This window comes from Chiloscyllium plagiosum, unplaced genomic scaffold, assembly GCF_037043375.1.
Source record: "Chiloscyllium plagiosum isolate Xiang-an unplaced genomic scaffold, Cpla_swu_hap1 HiC_scaffold_45, whole genome shotgun sequence".
Taxonomy (NCBI): Eukaryota; Metazoa; Chordata; class Chondrichthyes; order Orectolobiformes; family Hemiscylliidae; genus Chiloscyllium; species Chiloscyllium plagiosum.
Window position 1 is genome coordinate 13562083 of NW_028270183.1, and position 18375 is coordinate 13580457.

An 18375-nucleotide genomic window follows, 5' to 3' on the forward strand; every position below is an offset into this window, starting at 1 on the left:
CACCCAACAAGTTAGGTGTTCAGCCAGGAAGGGTATAATAAATAAACATGTTGATGTGCCCGTCATATTTCCCATTCAATCAGAGCGACCAGCTACAAGTTCTGAAAACTAGCCAGGGAAATAAAGGAAGCTTTCTCTGAAAAACAGAAATCACATCCAACATGAGCCAATGTGACAGCGAACGCCTTGTTTATCTCAACTGCTCAGCCATCCACTGCCTGCTATGACCAGGGGGTCTGACATGTACCTCAATGTCAACCATGGGCCTTTCTCACTTCACCCACACCCGCGTCATTTGCGGGGTTGCGCTGAGGGGAACTCAGGGTGGGATGGGAGGGGGGGTGGTTCTGGCCTGTCCGCATGGGGTGGACAGAAGAGATTCCACCCCATTCTTCATTGTCCCACCAACTTTCATCCCATTGGGAGCTCTTGCTGGAGGGGGGTGGTGGGGGGGGGTCACCTTTCTTGTCTAGTGGCCACTCAAACCTGCAAAGGTCACTTACTCCAAAGGTGTGCTTGTTAGGGTGGATTGGCCATGTTAAATTGCCCCATGGTGTTTAAGGGATATGCAGGTTAGGGTGGATTGGCCATGCTAAATTACCCATAATGTCCAGGGATGTGCAGGTTAGGGTGGATTGGCCATGCTAAATTACCCATAGTGTCCAGGGATGTGTAGGTTAGGGTGGATTGGCCATGTTAAATTGCCCCATGGTGTTTAAGGGATATGCAGGTTAGGGTGGATTGGCCATGCTAAATTACCCATAATGTCCAGGGATGTGCAGGTTAGGGTGGATTGGCCATGCTAAATTACCCATAGTGCCCAGGGATGTGCAGGTTAGGGTGGATTGGCCATGCTAAATTACCCATAGTGTCCAGGGATGTGCAGGTTAGGGTGGATTGGCCATGCTAAATTACCCATAGTGTCCAGGGATGTGCAGGTTAGGGTGGATTGGCCATGCTAAATTACCCATAATGTCCAGGGATGAGTCTTACACACTCGGAATGCGGGGTGGGGTGGGGTGGGGGGGAGGTTTTACTCTCCATCCCAGTTCCCAATCTCCCCTGACTGGGACATCCCAGGGATGGGGAGTGGGAAACTGCTTTGGGCAACTTCTCCTGGGTTGTACGTTCAAAGCCAATGTTTCCCTCAAAATCTTTTGCCCCACTTGGACACCTCCAAAGCGCCTCCAGGATAACTCAGTGGCCTGAAGCGGAAACACCCCTTTCCAATTGCCCTTCCTTTTTCCAAGTCCCAATGATTCCCAATTAACTACATCGCCCCCCCCACCCCCCAATTAATGGCTGAGACCCCCCATGAGCACTTCACGTTTGAGTGCATCAGTGTGGACTTAAAGCACCCACTGTCTTTTTGCAATTTTAGACTCCACAGACACTGAACAGGAAGCAGCCTCAGACGTTTAAATAGATGCACTTAAAGTAGCGATGTCTCTATAATAGAGGTTTCAACACTTAAAATAAAGACTTTGATTCCAAAAGTTTGGAAGCAGCACTCAGTAACTATGGGAAAACGCAATAACAGATGAGCCAGCATTAAAGTAAATGAAAGGGTTTGAGGAATATCGTGTGTGCAATCAGACACAAACATGTTATATCCAAATGTTTTCCTTTTTCCAAAAAAAAAACAATGCCCTTATGTCTTTTGATTGGGGACAGTCCAAACCTCTTCATGGTCTTGAAGGATCAAGCTCCTGCCTGTCAGGTGAATACTTTAGGATGCGATTGGGAACATGTTTTTGCAAAGAGTCTGCTCGCTCTGAGAAAGGGACGCTGTGGATCCTCTTCCGCGAGCATTTCATGAAGGAATCGACTTGCATTTATGTAGCACCCTTTGCCGCCTCAGGGCACCCGCTCAGATCGTCTCAGCGCCCCTTGAGGAGTTAAGAGCGGTTGCAACGCGGCAGGGGCCGGCAGCCGATTTGCTGACGGCATAAGCTTAACACGCCAACTTGCTAATTGCGTTTCATTTCGGTGCTAATATAAGGTTCAGTCCTGCTATATATGTGAAAGGGGCGTGTGGTGCACAGGTGGCTGGAGGGCAGCACAGTGGCTCAGTGGTTAGCACTGCTGCTCGGGCAACTGACTGTCTGTGTGGAGTTTGCACGTTCTCCCAGTGTCCAAAGATGTGCAGGTCAGGGTGGATTGGCCATGTTAAGCTATCCATAGTGTCCAGGGATGTGCAGGTCAGGGTGGATTGGCCATGTTAAGCTATCCATAGTGTCCAGGGATGTGCAGGTTAGGGTGGATTGGCCATGTTAAGCTATCCATAGTGTCCAGGGATGTGCAGGTTAGGGTGGATTGGCCATGCTAAATTACCCATAGTGTTCAGGGATGTGTAGTTAGGGTGGATTGGCTATGCTAAATTATCCCATAGAGTTGGGATGTGTAGATTAGGGTGGATTGGCCATGCTAAATTACCCATAGTGTTCAGGGATGTGTAGGTTAGGGTGGATTGGCCATGCTAAATTGCCCATAGTGTCCAGGGATGTGTAGGTTAGGGCGGATTGACTGTGCTAAATCATCCGTAGTGTTCAGGGATGTGCAGGCAAAGTAGGTTAACTTAGGAAAATGCAGGGTTACAGAGATGGGGTGGGCCAGGGCGGATTGCTATTTAGAGGTTCAGTGTGGACTCGATGGGCTGAATGGCCTACTTCTAAACTGTGGAGAATCTGTGACATGATTGTAATGAACACTGAAGCTGCACACTGTGTAAATAAATATTTACAAACACAAGTGAAGTTTGGGTTCAGTTCTATCCTTCACAGCCCGTCTTTCTGAAATATGACAGCAATGGCCAGACAATCTCTTTCCGCAATGTGGATTCAAGGATAAATATTGACCAGGATCCCATCGGCTCTCATTGGTCCTCTATGGAGGATAGGTCAGTCCACCTGAGGGAGCAGATGGAGCCTTAGTTTTACGTCAGATCTGATAGACGTCTGACCATGCAGCACTCCTTAAGGTCTGCAATTGTGGATCAGCCTGTTTTTAAAGGAATGTCAACCTTTTCCTGACTTTAGGCTCACCACACATGGACAAACAAGTGCAATGCTGAACCAAGCCAACATTTCAAGCCAAACCCCATTGTATTGTGTATTTTGATACTCACTACAAAGAAGGGCATTCACTGATTGAACAGCGTGCCTGCACATCCTTTTTTTCATGTGACATTAAAGAACTGCACATCAATTCCAGTAAAAATCGAACAGGAGAAAATATTGATTCCTAGCCTCAAATTAACATCAATTTTACTAATCAAACCACACCTGTTCCTAACTAATTAAACACTAATTCATAACAGAATGCATTTTGTACTCCTGTATTACAACAACGTCATTTGAGTTATCTACCACAAGGAACTTATTTTCTGAACAGTATTAAGTGCTGGCTAATTTTGAGACAGAGATGGGTAAAAGGGTAGAGTTATCCCCATTAATAGCTATTCATTCTTCCAGGCTGACCATAATCTACTCCTTTATCTGTCCAACTGTTCTTCTCTCTGTATGGGATTCTCTCCACCATTTGTTTGCTCCTTACCCCCTCCTACCACCCTATGTTCTGCTAACAGCAATTCAAGGGTCACGGGATACGAACTGTTAACTCCGGCTTCTCTCCCACACGTACTGCCAGACCCTGCTAAGCTTTTCCCGCAATTTCTGATTTCCAGCAGTTCTTTCGATTTCTCTGGGTAGAATGTTTTTTTTGTTGGATCAGAGCTACTGGGGGAGGTAGAACTAGGGTTGATAAATTGACTTTCCAATCAGATCAGTCGTGTCCGCACGAAACGTTGCGGCGTGTCAGAAGGGCTGAATGGCGTCCTCCTGTTCCTGGGCTGCTCAATTGATTACCTCCTGGCACTGACGACATCTCATTTTGCCCTGCAGTCCACTTCCAGCGCTGGACGTACCTTCTGATGCGTTCACAAATTGTTGCAATTGCTTGAATATTGTACAAGACCAACATCCCCAGCACAGTGCAAATTTCAGTATAAAATCATTGCCTGATAAAGATCAGCCAGTCTGGGGATTTGTGATCAAACTCAATTGAACAGAGAGTAACATGAGGAAAGAGTTATTGGGGGTAATACAGCTAAGGCTGACAAATTGAATAACTGTCTTCAACTCAGTTCAGTTGAGGAAGAATTATCAGATTACTCCCCCCCCAATACAGTGATCCAGCCTTTTCCTATACCCTTGTGCACAGTGTGACTGCTTGTCAATACCATTTAAAACAGGGATATTCTGTACAAGTTCTGCCCAAGCTAAGCCAATGTTGGCCAATTAGGACAATATTATTCCTGCTTACTGGAAGGCAAAAGTGAGGACTGCAGATGCTGGAGATCAGAGTCAAGATTAGAGTGGTGCTGGAAACGCACAGCAGGTCAGGCAGCATCCGAGGAGCAGGAAAATCGACGTTTCGGGCAAAAGCCCTTCATCAGGAATGAGACTGGGAGCCTTCGGGGTGGAGAGATAAATGGGAGGATGGTGGGGCTAGGGAGAAGGTAACAAAGAGTACAATAGGTGGATGTAGGTGGGGGTAAAGGTGATAGGTCGGAGAGGAGGGTGGAGCATATAGGTGGGAAGGGAGATTGGCAGGTAGGACAGGTCATGAGGATGGTGCTGAGCTGGAAGGTTGGAACTCGGGTGAGGTGGGGGGAGGGGAAATGAGGAAACTGGTGAACTCCACATTGATGCCCTGGGGTTGAAGTGTTCCGAGGCGGAAGATGAGGCGTTCTTCCTCCAGACGTCTGGTGGTGAGGGAGCGGCGGTGGAGGAGGCCCAGGACCTGCATGTCCTCAGCAGAGTGGGAGGGGGAGTTGAAATGTTGGGCCACGGAACGGTGGGGTTGATTGGTGCGGGTGTCCCTGAGATGTTCCCTAAAGTGCTTACTGCTTACTGGAAGCTGTTGTGTCACTCCTGTTGTTACTCTGGGCTGCACAAAGCAGGGATTAGACTCCGAACAATTTGCTTTTGTTAATTAAAGGATCCATCCATCAAAATGCTTGGGGGTGCGTTTGACAGCTCAGTGTGTAAAACAAGCTGGTGTCCAGGATCAGGAAGAGGAAATCCACATAAAGGTGGGCACATTGCGTCAAGGTCTTTGAACAATGTCGCTCGGTAACAGGTCTAACAAGTTGGAGAAAGCTACCATTGTTACTCATCTGATTTTCTGCTTGTCTTTCTCTGTCTGTCTATCACTTCCTTGCCTGCCTATTGACCCCACCTATTCATCTAAGTATCTATCCATCTCAATGTTGCCTCAATGACTTTGTCCTTTTTAAGTAATCACCTATCTTAATGACGATCACCTATCTTAATGACGATCACCTACTTATCTCAGAAACCATCCATCATCAACACTTGTTAGTGGTTATCCATCTTCGTCTCCGTAATCACCATGCCCTAAACTGCCTGTTCATGTTTCTCTTCCCCTTAGAGACAGCGGCTGTGATGTGTTACCAGTCCGTCTGGAAATGAGTAAAGAAACTTTTATAAACAAAATGTGGTCATGGAAAGGCCACCATTCCTGGCCTCCCACTGCCCCTTTATGAGTTAGAAATTTAAGAATCAACTACATTGTTGTAGGGGCTGCAGTCACATGTGAGATTAGATTCCCTACAGTATGGAAACAGGCCCTTCAGCCCAACAAGTCCACACCGACTCTCTCAAGAGTAACCCACCCAGACCCATTCCCCGACCCTACCCTACATTTACCCCTGACTAATGCATCTAACACTATGGGCAATTTAGCATAGCCAATTAACCTGACCTGCACATTTTGGATTGTGGGAGGGAACTGGAGCACCCAGAGGAAACCCACACAGACACGGGGAGAATGTGCAAACTCCACGCAGCCAGTTGCCTGAGGTTGGAATCGAACCCGGGATCCCTGGCACTGCGAGGCAGCAGTGCTAACTATTGAGCCACCATGCTGCCCCACGTAGGACAGCATTAGAGGGCATAAGGAAATCAGTTAATTTTGTTTTACACAGTGACCATTAGGCTAGTTTCTTCTTTTTTAAATTTTCTAATCCACGCGTTCAGAGATGTTGCAACACACCTCCAGAGCAAATGCACTTGAACCTGGCTTCTTGGCTCAGAAGTGGAGACACTTCCCACTGCCCCATAAGATCTATTTCTTCGGCTGGTTTCTAACTCCAGATTCAACTTTCAGCAAGCTACAGGATGCGCTGCCGAGATCTGCCCAAGACCCTCAGGCAGCACCTTCCAAGCTCATTTCCATTTAGAAGGAAAAAGGCAGCAGATATATGGGAACACCACTCCCTGCAAGTTCCCCTCTGAGCGTTAAGGTTTGAGGAGTGAGGATCACCAACAATCTGTCCTGGTCCATCCACATTGACACTACGGTCAAGAAAGTACAACAATGTCTCTACTTCCTCAGTAGGCTAAGGAAATTCGGTATGCCCATAAAGATCCTTCCCCAATTTTTTATAGATGCACTATAGAAAACATTCTGTCCAGGTGCATCACAGCATGGTATGGCAACTGCTCTGCCCCAGACTGTAAGAAACTACAGAGAGGTGTGAACACAGCCCAGTCCATCACACAAACCAACCTTCCATCCATTAACTCCATCTGTACTTCCTTAGTAGATGCCTTGGGAAGACAGCCAATATCATTCAAAGACTCCTCCTACCCTGGTTATACCCTCTTCTAGAAGATACACACATACCAACAGATTCAAGAACAGCTTCTTCCCCACTGTTATTAGACTTCTGAATGTCTTAGACTTGTAAGATTTGCAATCTAATGCTGATCTCAGTCTTTGTGCACCTTCTCCCGAGCCGGAACATTGTATTCCTCGCTCCGTTCGCTTACCCTAAAGCACTTTGTATGGTTAATGGTGCACGCCAGACAAAACTTTTCACTGTACCTCAGCACATGTGACAATAATAAATCAAGTCAAAAAATGAGCTGGTGGAACGGTATCTGCTCCTGGAGGCGTGGGGAGGAATGGGGAGAGGGCATGGATACGATAAATAGACAAAGTCTTTTCCCTGGGGTGGGGAAGTCCAGAACTAGAGGGCATAGGTTTAGGGTGAGAGGGGAAAGATATAAAAGAGACCGAAGGGGCAACATTTTCATGCAGAGGATGGTACTTGTATAGAGTGAGCTGCAAGAGGAAGTGGTGGAGGCTGGTACAATTGCAACATTTAAAAGGCATCTGGATGGGTATATGAATAGGAAGTGTTTGGAGGGATATGGGCTGGATGCTGGCAGGTGGGACTAGATTGGGTTAGGATATCTGGTCAGCATGGACAGGTTGGACCAAAGGACCTGTTTCTGTGCTGTACATCTCTATGAGTGTATGTCTAAAGCATCGCAATTTCTTTCCTTTGCGCAGTTTGCAGGAGTAAGTGCGTGGAGCCCTCGCTGTGATCACTCTGAAAGCCAGTACGTGTGGCTGGCACATGTCTTGGTGCACGCACGCTGGCTGTTTCATTTGTCATTGGAGAGAAGCTGCCTGATTTGGGCGGGGGGGGGGGGTGGGGGGGGGTTAGGGTCAACGCTTTGTCTTGGAGCAGCTGAAGATACTGCAATGAATAACAGGTGGACCAGGACAAATCTCGGTCAGGCCGAGCCGGATAAGAATGAGAAACGTGGCATGTCGAGACACCCTATATGATCAACCCCCATCACACATACGTTGGAAATAGCTGCACATGTTATTCTTGGCAACTCTATCCTCAGGCCTCAATAAATTTATGTCAAGAAAGAAAAAAAAAACCCTGTTTGGAAAAACTGCCATACACAGAGTTAACCTTCAGAGATCTAAACATCCTTTGTAGCTACAGCACATGTGGTTCCTATTAAAGTACATCTGCAAAAATGATGCTCTGAAGATTGTTAATGGTACAGTGAGCTCAAATTGGGACTCTACAATTTTGTTAATGGAAACACTTCTAAGCACACATGCCAGCTCTCGTTATAACGCTGTGTGAGAAACTCTAATTGGTGGCCCTTCCACTGTTTGCTTCTCGTTTTAATTTCTTGCCAGCCTGAGGCGCAGTTTTCCAGTGCCAGATGCTCTCCAGTACCTGCAACCCCACCTCACTACACCCCCTTCCCCCCCACCCTTTCATCTGGGATCCCAGATGATACTCGACTGGGCAGTCCTGAAGCGATAGCTTAACTCTGAAGCGGGTGTTGGGGGTGGGAGATCACCTCCAACACCTAAAATACCTCAAAAATGGAGCAGCTGTTACAGCCAGAAATTTTTTCCGTCCTCCATCTTGAATTACCCAGAATCCTTCCTTTCCTCACTCAACTAAGGAAATTCATCATGTCCATAAAGACTCTCGCCCAATTTTTTTATAGATGCACCATAGAAAACATTCTGTCCAGGTGCAGCACAGCATGGTATGCAACTGCTCTGCCCCAGACTGTAAGAAACTATGGAGAGTTGTGAACACAGCCCAGTCCATCGCGCAAACTGACCTTTCATCCATTGACTCCACCTACACTTCCTGCTGCCTTGGGAAGACAGCCAGTATCATCAAACCACCTCAGTTATACTCTCTTCCAGAGGATACAAAAGCTTAAACACACCACCAACAGATTCAAGAACAGCTTCTTCCCCACTGTTATTAGACATTTGAATGTCTTCGACTTGTAAGGTTTTATGTCTAACACTGATCTCGATCTTTGTGTACCTTCTCTGAAGCCGTAGCATTGTATTCCTCGCTCTGTTTAATTACCCTAAAGCACTTTGCATGGTTAATGGTGCATGCCAGACAATACTTTTCACTGTACCTCAGCACATGTGACAATAATAAATCAAGTCAAAAAATGAGCTGGTGGAACAGTATCTGCTCCTGGAGGCCTGGGGAGGAATGGGAAGTTGGTATGGATAAATAGACAAAGTCTTTTCCCTGGGGTCAGGAAGTCCAGAACTAGAGGGCATAGGTTTAGGGTGAGAGGGGAACGATACAAAAGAGACCTAAGGGGCAACATTTTCATGCAGAGGGTGGTACGTGTATGGAATGAGCTGCCAGAGGAAGTGGTGGAGGTTGATACAATTGCAACATTTAAGAGACATCTGGATGGGTATGTGAATAGGAATAAGGGGCAAATGCTGGCAGATGAAACTAGATTAATTTAGGATATCTGGTCAGCATGGACGAGTTAGGCTGAAGAGTCTGTTTCCGTGCTGTACATCTCAATGATGTGCAACACAGCAACACACTGATAAACACGCAATGCAGAAAGGGTGAGGGCCTTGGTGCGACAGTCAAACAGCCTCCAACTAAAGTGGCCATTCCTGGTGGGAAGGATGTTGGGGGTGCGAAGGCAATCTCAATGACTGGGGGTTCGATTTGATAATCGGGCCCAGGGGAACGCCGACTTCAGTTTGACCTGTTCTCCGACAGTAATGTGAAACGTTTTCAGGAAAGCACTATCGTTGGTGTCGGTGAAGTAGTTGGTGCTTTCAGATGTACAACATCTGGAAAAACGTGACAGCAGCCTCAAAGAGAAGCAGTCAATGGGCCATTTCTCATTTACTCCATTGTATGTCAAGAACAAATCACTGAAAGGCTTGAGCAAAGACACTGTTAGAAATGCATTTAGGTTGTGGTGTAGCACATATTTCTTCCTGGAGTGCATGTAAGGATCGTTTTGTTGCCCCCCGCCCCGCCAAAGCCCTTTTGTTGTTCAAACAAGCAAGCCAGCGATGAAATGAAACCAGTGTGTTGACGCAGCTGCTTTTGCGCTCTCCCACCCCCCTTCACTGTTTCATTCGTCGGAAAATCTCGAGGGTGCGGTGGCTCAGGAACCCTGAGCTCCCGTGGGGGGGGGGGCCAGGAATGAGACACGCCGAGAGAACTTGGAGAGAGAAAATCTCTCAGCTGGTGCGAGAGAACTTGCATTCGCATAGTGCCGTTCGGGCCCCAAACTCGAGAAGGGGCGTGGATACCTATCTTGTGCCCTCAGGTAAACAGTGATCGGTGGGGTAATCTGCATCTTGGTATCAGCTGAGGGATAATTCTGAGGACCCCCTACTCAGGGGGTCTTCCACCCAGGCCTTGAGAAGGAAGAAGAGACTCGAAAGAGCACCTCCTGGAGTGCGACACTGCAATGTCCAATCTTGGACACTCAACCTGGTTCTGGATGTAGGTTTGCTCACTGAGCTGGAAGGTTCATTTCCAGATGTTTCATCACCCTACTAAGTAACATCTTCAGTGGGTCTCTGGGTGAAGCACTGCTGAAAATTCCTGCTTTCTATTTATATGTTTGGGTTGGTGATGCCAGTTCCTGTGGTGATATTATTTCCTGTGGCGAAGTCACTTCCTGTTCCATTTCTCAGGGGGTGGTAGATGGGGTCTAACTCGATGTGTTTGTTGATAGAGTTCCGGTTGGAATGCCATACTTTTAGGAATTCTTGTGCGTGTCTTTGATTGGCTTGTCCTAGGATGGATGTGTTGTCCCAGTCGAAGTGGTGTCCTTCCTCATCCATATGTAAGGATACTAGTGAGAGCGAGTCATGTCTTTTTGTGGCTAGTTGATGTTCATGTATCCTGGTGGCTAGTTTTCTGCCTGTTTGTCCAATGTAGTGTTTGTTACAGTCCTTGCAAGGTATTTTGTAAATGACATTAGTTTTGCTTGCTGTCTGTATCGGGTCTTTCAAGTTCATTAGCTGCTGTTTTAGTGTGTTGGTGGGTTTGTGGGCTACCATGATGCCAAGGGGTCTGAGTAGTCTGGCAGTCAGTTCTGAGGTGTCTTTGATGTAGGGGAGAGTGGCTAAGGTTTCTGGACGTGTTTTGTCTGCTTGTTTGGGTTTGTTGCTGAGAAATCGGCGGACTGTGTTCATTGGGTACCCCTTCTTTTTGAATACTCACCCTGGTGTGGGTGTGACCCACAACTTGCTAACCCAGGGTCGGGAGGGGGAAGGGAGTGGTGTGAATGAATGGCCAACTACATGGGGCAGAGCGTTAATCCTAAGCCGTAAGACAGCAATGAAGAGGAGAGGCAGTGGAATATGTTGACTGAGCCAAGTAACGCAGAGCAGAGTGGGAGATACTGGCCCAGGGCCCGGCAAGCAAACCGAAAGATTTCAACAAACAGACTGCAAAACTGAGACAGACTCGTCTGGCTGCGTGCTAATGTGGTTGGTTTCAGGCAATTAAACACAGCCGTGGATGTGCCAGTGTGCCTGAGGTAACAGATCCAAGGCCTAACTTTCTTTACAAAGGGCACTGAGCCATTAGGACCTGTTCCAGATGCCTTCCCACCTTCTCAGAGGTCCACCTTCAGCTGATAGCACAAAAGAAAGCTCAAAGTTACTTATGCAGCAGCATTAGGCCCTCCAATGCCCCATGTTTCTTTAAAATTCATTCAGGGGATGAGGGCAGCACGTATTGCCCTATCCCTAATTGCCCAGAGGGCAGTTAAGAGTCAACCATGTTGCTACAGGCCTGGAGTTCACACGTAGGCCAGACCAGGTAAGGATGGCAGTTTCCTTCCCTGAAGGACATTAGTGAACCAGGTGGGTTTTTTCCAACAACTGATTCATGGTCATTGTCAGACTCTTAATTCCAGATTTTTCTTCTACTGAATTCAAATTCCACCACCTGGCATGGCAGAATTTGAACCCAGGTCCCCCCCCCGAACATTACCAGTTTCTCTGGACACACGCACTAAGCAACTCCACCGCCCCACGACCGAACACTTCAACTCCCCCTCCCACTCCGCCAAGGACATGCAGGTCCTGAGCCTCCTCCACCGCCAGATTCTAGCCACCTGACGCCTGGAGGAAGAACGCCTCATCTACCACCTTGGGACCCTCCAACTACACGGGATTAATGTCGATTTCACAAGTTTGCTCATCTTCCCTCCCCCCCACCTCATCCCAGATCCAGCCCTCCAACTCGGCACCGCCCTCTTGATCTTCCCTACTTGTCGATCTATCTGCTCCACCCTCTTCTCTGACCTATCACCTTTACCCCCACCTCCATCTACCTATTGCATTCCCAGCAACCTCCCCCCAGCCCCACCGCCCTCCCATTTATCTCACAGCCCCCTTGGGCCCCACCCTCCATTTCCGATGAAGCTCTTATATCCAAAATGCTCCTCAGATGCTGCCTGACCGGCTGTGCTTTTCCAGCACCACATTTTTTGTCTCTGGATTAACAGTCCAGCGATAATACTACTAGGCCATCACCTCTCAATTTCCTCAGCCCCAACTCTTATGCAGAAGCTCTGCTTTTCATTTCAGAATCAAAATGTTCCTCCGCGCCCCTCCCTTCCCAACAGAGGGCCATCACCAATGCCAGGTTACCAGCTGCCAAACTGCACTGGAGTGGGTCTGGCTGAATATAACGACTTTACAACAACTCCGACAAATCGTTTCTGAATTTCTATTTCTTTCAACTGCTTTCAGGAGCTCTGTCACCTCGTTAAGAAGCCCAATTGTAATGTTCTTGTGAATTGTGGCCTGGGCTTGAGCAAAGCCTGACTCAAGGTTATAACGTTCACTTTGATCATAGTAAGGTTGCAGCAAGACACCACTCCACTGTTACATCTGTGTCAGCCAGAGAATGAGCCACTCCTCCCTGATTTCACTTTCCAGCATCTCGTTCTGCAGGTTAGGCCGCTTAGAGTCATAGAGATGTACAGCAGACCCTTCGGTCCAACTTATCCACGCTGACCAGATATCCTAACCCAAATTAGTCCCATTTGCCAGGACTTGACCCATGTCCCTCTAACCCTTCTTATTCATATACCCATCCAGATGCCTCTTAAATGTTGCAATTGTACCAGCCTCCACCACTTCCTCTGGCAGCTCATTCCATATATGCACCACGCCTCTGCGTGAAAAAGTTACCCCTTAGGTCCCTTTTAAATCTTGTCCCTCTCACCTTAAACCTTTGCCTTCTAGTTTCCCCTCCCCTGGGGAAAAGAACTTGGCTCTTCATCCATGCCCATCATAACTTTATACACGGTCACCCATCAGCCTCTGACACTCCAGGGAAGATAGCCCTGACCTATCCAGCCTTTCCCCATAGTAAACCCTCCAGTTCAGGTGCATTTTAATTTAATATATTGGGCACTGCCTACCTTGCACAGCTCAATAAAATCCTTCCAACAAATCACGCACAGAATTTGTTCATTTGTCTTCATTGCAAACAATTCCTCATTCTGATTGGCTCTTGGCACTCCTGTCACAGAGAGACCATTGGCTTAGAGTTCCATTCGTGGGAATGTGCCCTGTGTTATGTCAATGGAAAATTGTCTAGTAATCACTGGCTCATCTAGGGGATCGCTGACCTAAAACAGTAGGACACGATATAAGCTACGGGGCAGATGCTGCAGCAAATCACTGCTTTCTACATGCCACTTGCAGATCCCCAGCGGATGAACAGCCAGGCAGGGTCACAATATTGTATACACACGGCACTGAACCAGAGAGATTGATTCAAAATAGACGTTGGTCAGGCCACTTTTGGAATATTGTGTGCAATTCTGGTCTCCCTCTTATCAGAAGGTTGTAGTGAAACTTGAAAGGGTTCAGAAAATATTTACAAGGATGTTGCCAGGGTTGGAGGGTTTGAGCTATAGGGAGAGGTTAAATAGACTGGGGCTGTTTTCCCCGGACCGTTGGAGGCTGAGGGGTGACTTTACAGAGGTTTATAAAATCATGAGGGGTATGGATAGTGTAGATAGACAAGGGCTTTTCTCTGAGGTGGGGGAGTCCAGAACTAGAGGGCATAGGTTTAGGGTGATAGGGGAAAGATATAAAAGGGACCTAAGGGGCAACGTTTTCACACAGAGGGTGGTACGTTTATGGAATGAGCTGCCAGAGGAAGTGGTGGAGGCTGGTACAATTATAATATTTAAAAGACATATGGATGGGTATATGAATGGGAAGGGTTTAGACAGATTCAGGCCAAATGCTGGCAAATGGGACAAGATTAATTTAAGATTATCTGGTCGGCATGGATGAGTTAGGCCGAAGGATCTGTTTCCATGCTTACATCTCTATGACTCTATGACACTTTGTCTTAATCTCAGTGGCAGGACCATCGCTAGAGGCAGGCCATGCTTTATACAGCCAATGATGGGTTCCTGAAGAGCCGTCACTGCCGTGAAACGTGAGGAAGACAGCAGCCGAACTGTGCACAGTAAGATCCCACAGCCAGCCATGCAGCAATGAAGCCAGCAGATGTTATTTCTGGTGACGTCGGTCGAAGGATAAACATGGCTGGGACGCAGAGGTCGGGGGGGGGGAGGGGGGGGCGGGTTAGAAAAACCCAAGGTGAGTGGTGTTACCTTCCGAGTCATGGATTGGATTGTCTAACCTGCAGGACTGCTGAGCCATGCCTCCACACACACATACATAGGGCTGGTGGTGACAGTTGGACAACGACGGGGTGTGGTGGAGAGAGGGGAAAGCCTGACTTTGGGCAACATCATAGCAATATACGTTCTAATTCCTGTCAACCTCAACGATTCTACATGCTGCACAATTGGCAATGGGTGCCTCCCGGCAACCAGAACCCTCCAAGATGCCCACTGTAGTTCTGGCATCTCCGGTTTTAACCACTCTGCCACCGAATGTGCTGTCAGGAGCTCCCCTGTGTCCTGAAATGTCCTCCCTCCTCCCTCTCTCCTCAACTGTGCACACCCCCCTGCCCCGCCCTTCCCCGTTCCTCCTTTCAGAAGCTCCTTAAAACATACCTCTTTCACCCAGTGACTGGTCCACCTGCTCTTCCATCTCCAGTGTTAGAAGCCACCTCTCAAACCGGTAGGGAATGGCTGGGGATGAACGAATGGCCGATCGGTGAGCCAGAGGGAAGGCAGCTGTCTGAGGCTGGGGCCGAAGGCGAGTTACTGGGGCGACGCACAGCGTTCTTTCTCCCCGGATAAACTCCATCCCATTCCCGACTCTGGAATGTTCGGTGCAGTGGCTGTTCAAGAGAGAGAAAAATCATAAGTCGGAGCAAAGGGAGGCCATTCATCCCTTAGAGAATTGCTCTGCTGTTCAATATGATCACGACTGGTCATCCAACTCAGTCCCATGCTCCCGCTCTCTCCCCCCATACTCTTCAATCCCTTTAACCCCATGAACTATAACTAATTCCTTCTTGAAAATATTCAATGTTTTGGCCTCAACTGCTTTCTGTGGCAGAGAATTCCACAGGCTCCCCACTGTCTGGGTGAAGGCATTGCTTCTGAACTCAGTTCAAAATGGCCGACCCTATACCCTTGGGCCTTTGGTCTGGAGTCACATGTCAACCAGACCAGATAAAGTTGGCAGGTTTCCTTCACTAAAGGACATGAGTGAACCAGATGGGGTTTTAAACAACAATCAACAGTGGTTACCACCTCCTGAGCTGAAAATGTGTTGCTGGAAAAGCGCAGCAGGTCAGGCAGCATCCAAGGAGCAGGAGAATCGACGTTTCAGGCATGAGCCCTTCTTCAGGAATGAGGAGAGTGTGCCAAGCAGGCTAAGATAAAAGGTAGGGAGGAGGGACTTGGTGGAGGGGCGTTGGAAATGCGATAGGTGGAAGGAGGTTAAGGTGAGGGTGATAGGCCGGAGTGGGGGTGGGCGCGGAGAGGTCAGGAAGAAGATTGCAGGTTAGGAAGGCGGTGCTGAGTTCGAGGGTTGGGACTGAGGCAAGGTGGGGGGAGGGGAAATGAGGAAACTGGAGAAATCTGAGTTCATCCCTTGTGGTTGGATGAGGCGCTCTTCCTCCAGCCATCATGTTGCTATGGTCTGGCGATGGAGGAGTCCAAGGACCTGCATGTCCTTGGTGGAGTGGGAGTTGAAATGTTGAGCCATGGGGTGGTTGGGTTGGTTGGTGCGGGTGTCCCAGAGGTGTTCTCTGAAATGTTCCGCAAGTAGGCGGCCTGTCTCCCCAATACAGAGGAGGCCACATCGTGTGCAGCGGATGCAGTAAATGATGTGTGTGGAGGTGCAGGTGAATTTGTGGCGGATATGGAAGGATCCATTGGGGCCTTGGAGGGAAGTGAGGGGGGAGGTGTGGGCGCAAGTTTTGCATTTCTTGCGGTTGCAGGGGAAGGTGCCGGGAGTAGAGGTTGGGTTGGTGGGGGGGTGTGAGACATCTTACCGCCTCCTGAGACATCAACCCCTGGTTCTGGACTCCCTGGTCATCAGGAACATCCCTCCTGTGTTTACCCTGTGTAGCTCTGTTCAGAGATACCCCCGTGAGATACCCCCGCTCCACCTCATCTTTGAAACCCCAGTGAGCAAACAGACTCCCTTACTCCAGCACAGACATCAAGTGGACAAGCAAATATATTCCCTTTCAAAAGCACCCTTTAAAAATCCACAAATGATTACAACCGAATAAATAAAAATGAGCTTGAAACTATCTTTCCATAAAACATGTGAAGCTAAATCGGGCTTCCAGCCAAAATATTGGGACTGTTTTAGAAACAGGATTTACCCCTGAAAGTAATACCTTTCCCTGGGATTGATTTTATTTTTAAAAAAGTCATATCTCAGTTATCGATTAAGATTTTGACCAAGTGTTTTCCTCCTCCCAGCTGGTCTCTGAGTAGGGAGGCTGTGTCAGGTGATTAAGTGTATTATTTACAGACTTTACTTAACATGGACATGAGGGTTTCGTTCTGACTGCACTAAGAACCAAGCTTTGCCAGGAGACCACAGGAGTCACACGTTGTTAAAGTGAAAGATTATGATCGCAAAGTCAGACGAAATAGAGGCCTGGTGCACAGCAGGGCACACAGAGAGACTGTGCCCCTTTCCAGGCTGTATTACCATCATAGCTCTGACAGCTTGCAAAGTAGAGATTGAGGACCATATTGTCAATGGTGACATCCGCCATCCTCAACGCCAGGATGCATTCTGGGTAACCATGGATAGGGCGAACAGCCATGGTCTTTTCCCCAGAGAGGGGAAACTAGAAGGCATAGGTTTAAGGTGAGAGGGGAAAGATTTAAAAGGGACCTAAAGGGCAACTTTTTCACACAGAGGGTGATGTGTGTCTGGAATGAGCTGCCAGAGGAAGTGGTGGAGGCTGGTACAATTACAGCATTTATGGTCTTAAAAGGCATCTGGATGGGTATATGAATAGGAAGGGTTTAGAAGAATACAGTCAAGATTAGAGTGGTGCTGGAAAAGCAGAGCAGGTCAGGCAGCATCGGAGGAGCAGGAAATGAGCTCATTTCTGATGAAGGGCCTTTGCACGAAACGTTGATTTTCCTGCTCCTCGGGTGCTGCCTGACCTGCTCTGCTTTTCCAGCACCACTCTAATCTTGACTCTAATCTCCAGCATCTGCAGTACCCACCTCCGCTTAGGGGGACACAGGCAAAGTGCTGGCAAATGGGGCTAGATTAATTTAGGATATCTGGTCGGCATGGACGAGTTGGGCCGAAGGGTCTGTTTCCATGCTGTCACAACCTGTTGACTCTCAGTGGGAAAAGGAGGTTTACGGGCTTGCGTTGATATGAACGATGGCAAGTTGCATTTATATAGCACCTTTAATTGCAGGGAAAAGCCCCACGGCTCTTCGCGGCATTCACATTTGACACCAAGGCATGCTAGGTCACGTGTTTAGGGGAACAGAGGCGGTGACTCGTTCACAGAATGTGAGTTTCACTGGCTGGACCAACGTTTATTACCGAAACAGCAGTTAAGGGGCAAGCACATTGCATTGGGTCTGGGGTCACGTCTAGGCCAGACCAGGTAAGGATGGCAGATTCCCTTCCCTCAAAGACATTAGTGACCCAGATGGGTTTCTACAACAACGTATGGCTAGCTGCTAATCCCACATTTTATTCAACCCTAACCTGCCGTGGGTGGGTTTTGAACTCACGCCCCCAGAACAATGAATCGAAACAGAAATTGCTGGAGCAACTCAGCAGCATCTGGGGAGAGAGAGTGAGACAGCATTAACGTTTTGGGTCCGGTATGAAGCTACTTCAGAAAAAAGGATCATGGGATCACAGAATCCCTACAGTACGAAAGCAGGCCATTCAGCCCATTGAGGTCCACACCGACACTCTGAAGAGCATTCCACACAGACCCATCCCTGTAAACCTGCATTTCCCATGGCTAACCCACCTAGCCTCCACAAGCCTGGACTCCCTGGGGTAATTTAGCATGGTCAATCCACCCTAACCTGCACATCCCTGGGCACTATGGGTCATTTAACATGGTCAATCCACCCTAACCTGCATATCCCTGGGCACTATAGGTAATTTAGCATGGCCAATCCACCCTAACCTGCACATCCCTGGGCACTATGGGTAATTTAGCATGGCCAATCCACCCTAACCTACACTTCCCTGAACACTGTGGGTAATTTAGCATGGTCAATCAACCCTAACCTACACATCCCTGGGCACTAT

At 48.1% G+C, this 18375-nt stretch overlaps 1 protein-coding gene across 1 annotated transcript in view; it reads right to left on the minus strand.

Annotated features, from left to right (window-relative positions):
- LOC148136393 (uncharacterized) overlaps positions 1–18375 on the minus strand; it is a 100982-nt gene that overhangs the window by 60017 nt on the left and 22590 nt on the right. Inside the window, exons 2-3 of the mRNA XM_087983253.1 lie at positions 14715–14944; positions 13095–13195 (exon numbers count right to left, since the gene is read on the minus strand). Coding sequence (XP_087839379.1) covers positions 13095–13195; positions 14715–14910 — 297 coding nt within the window. The 5' untranslated portion in view covers positions 14911–14944. The remainder of the gene's footprint in view (positions 1–13094; positions 13196–14714; positions 14945–18375) is intronic.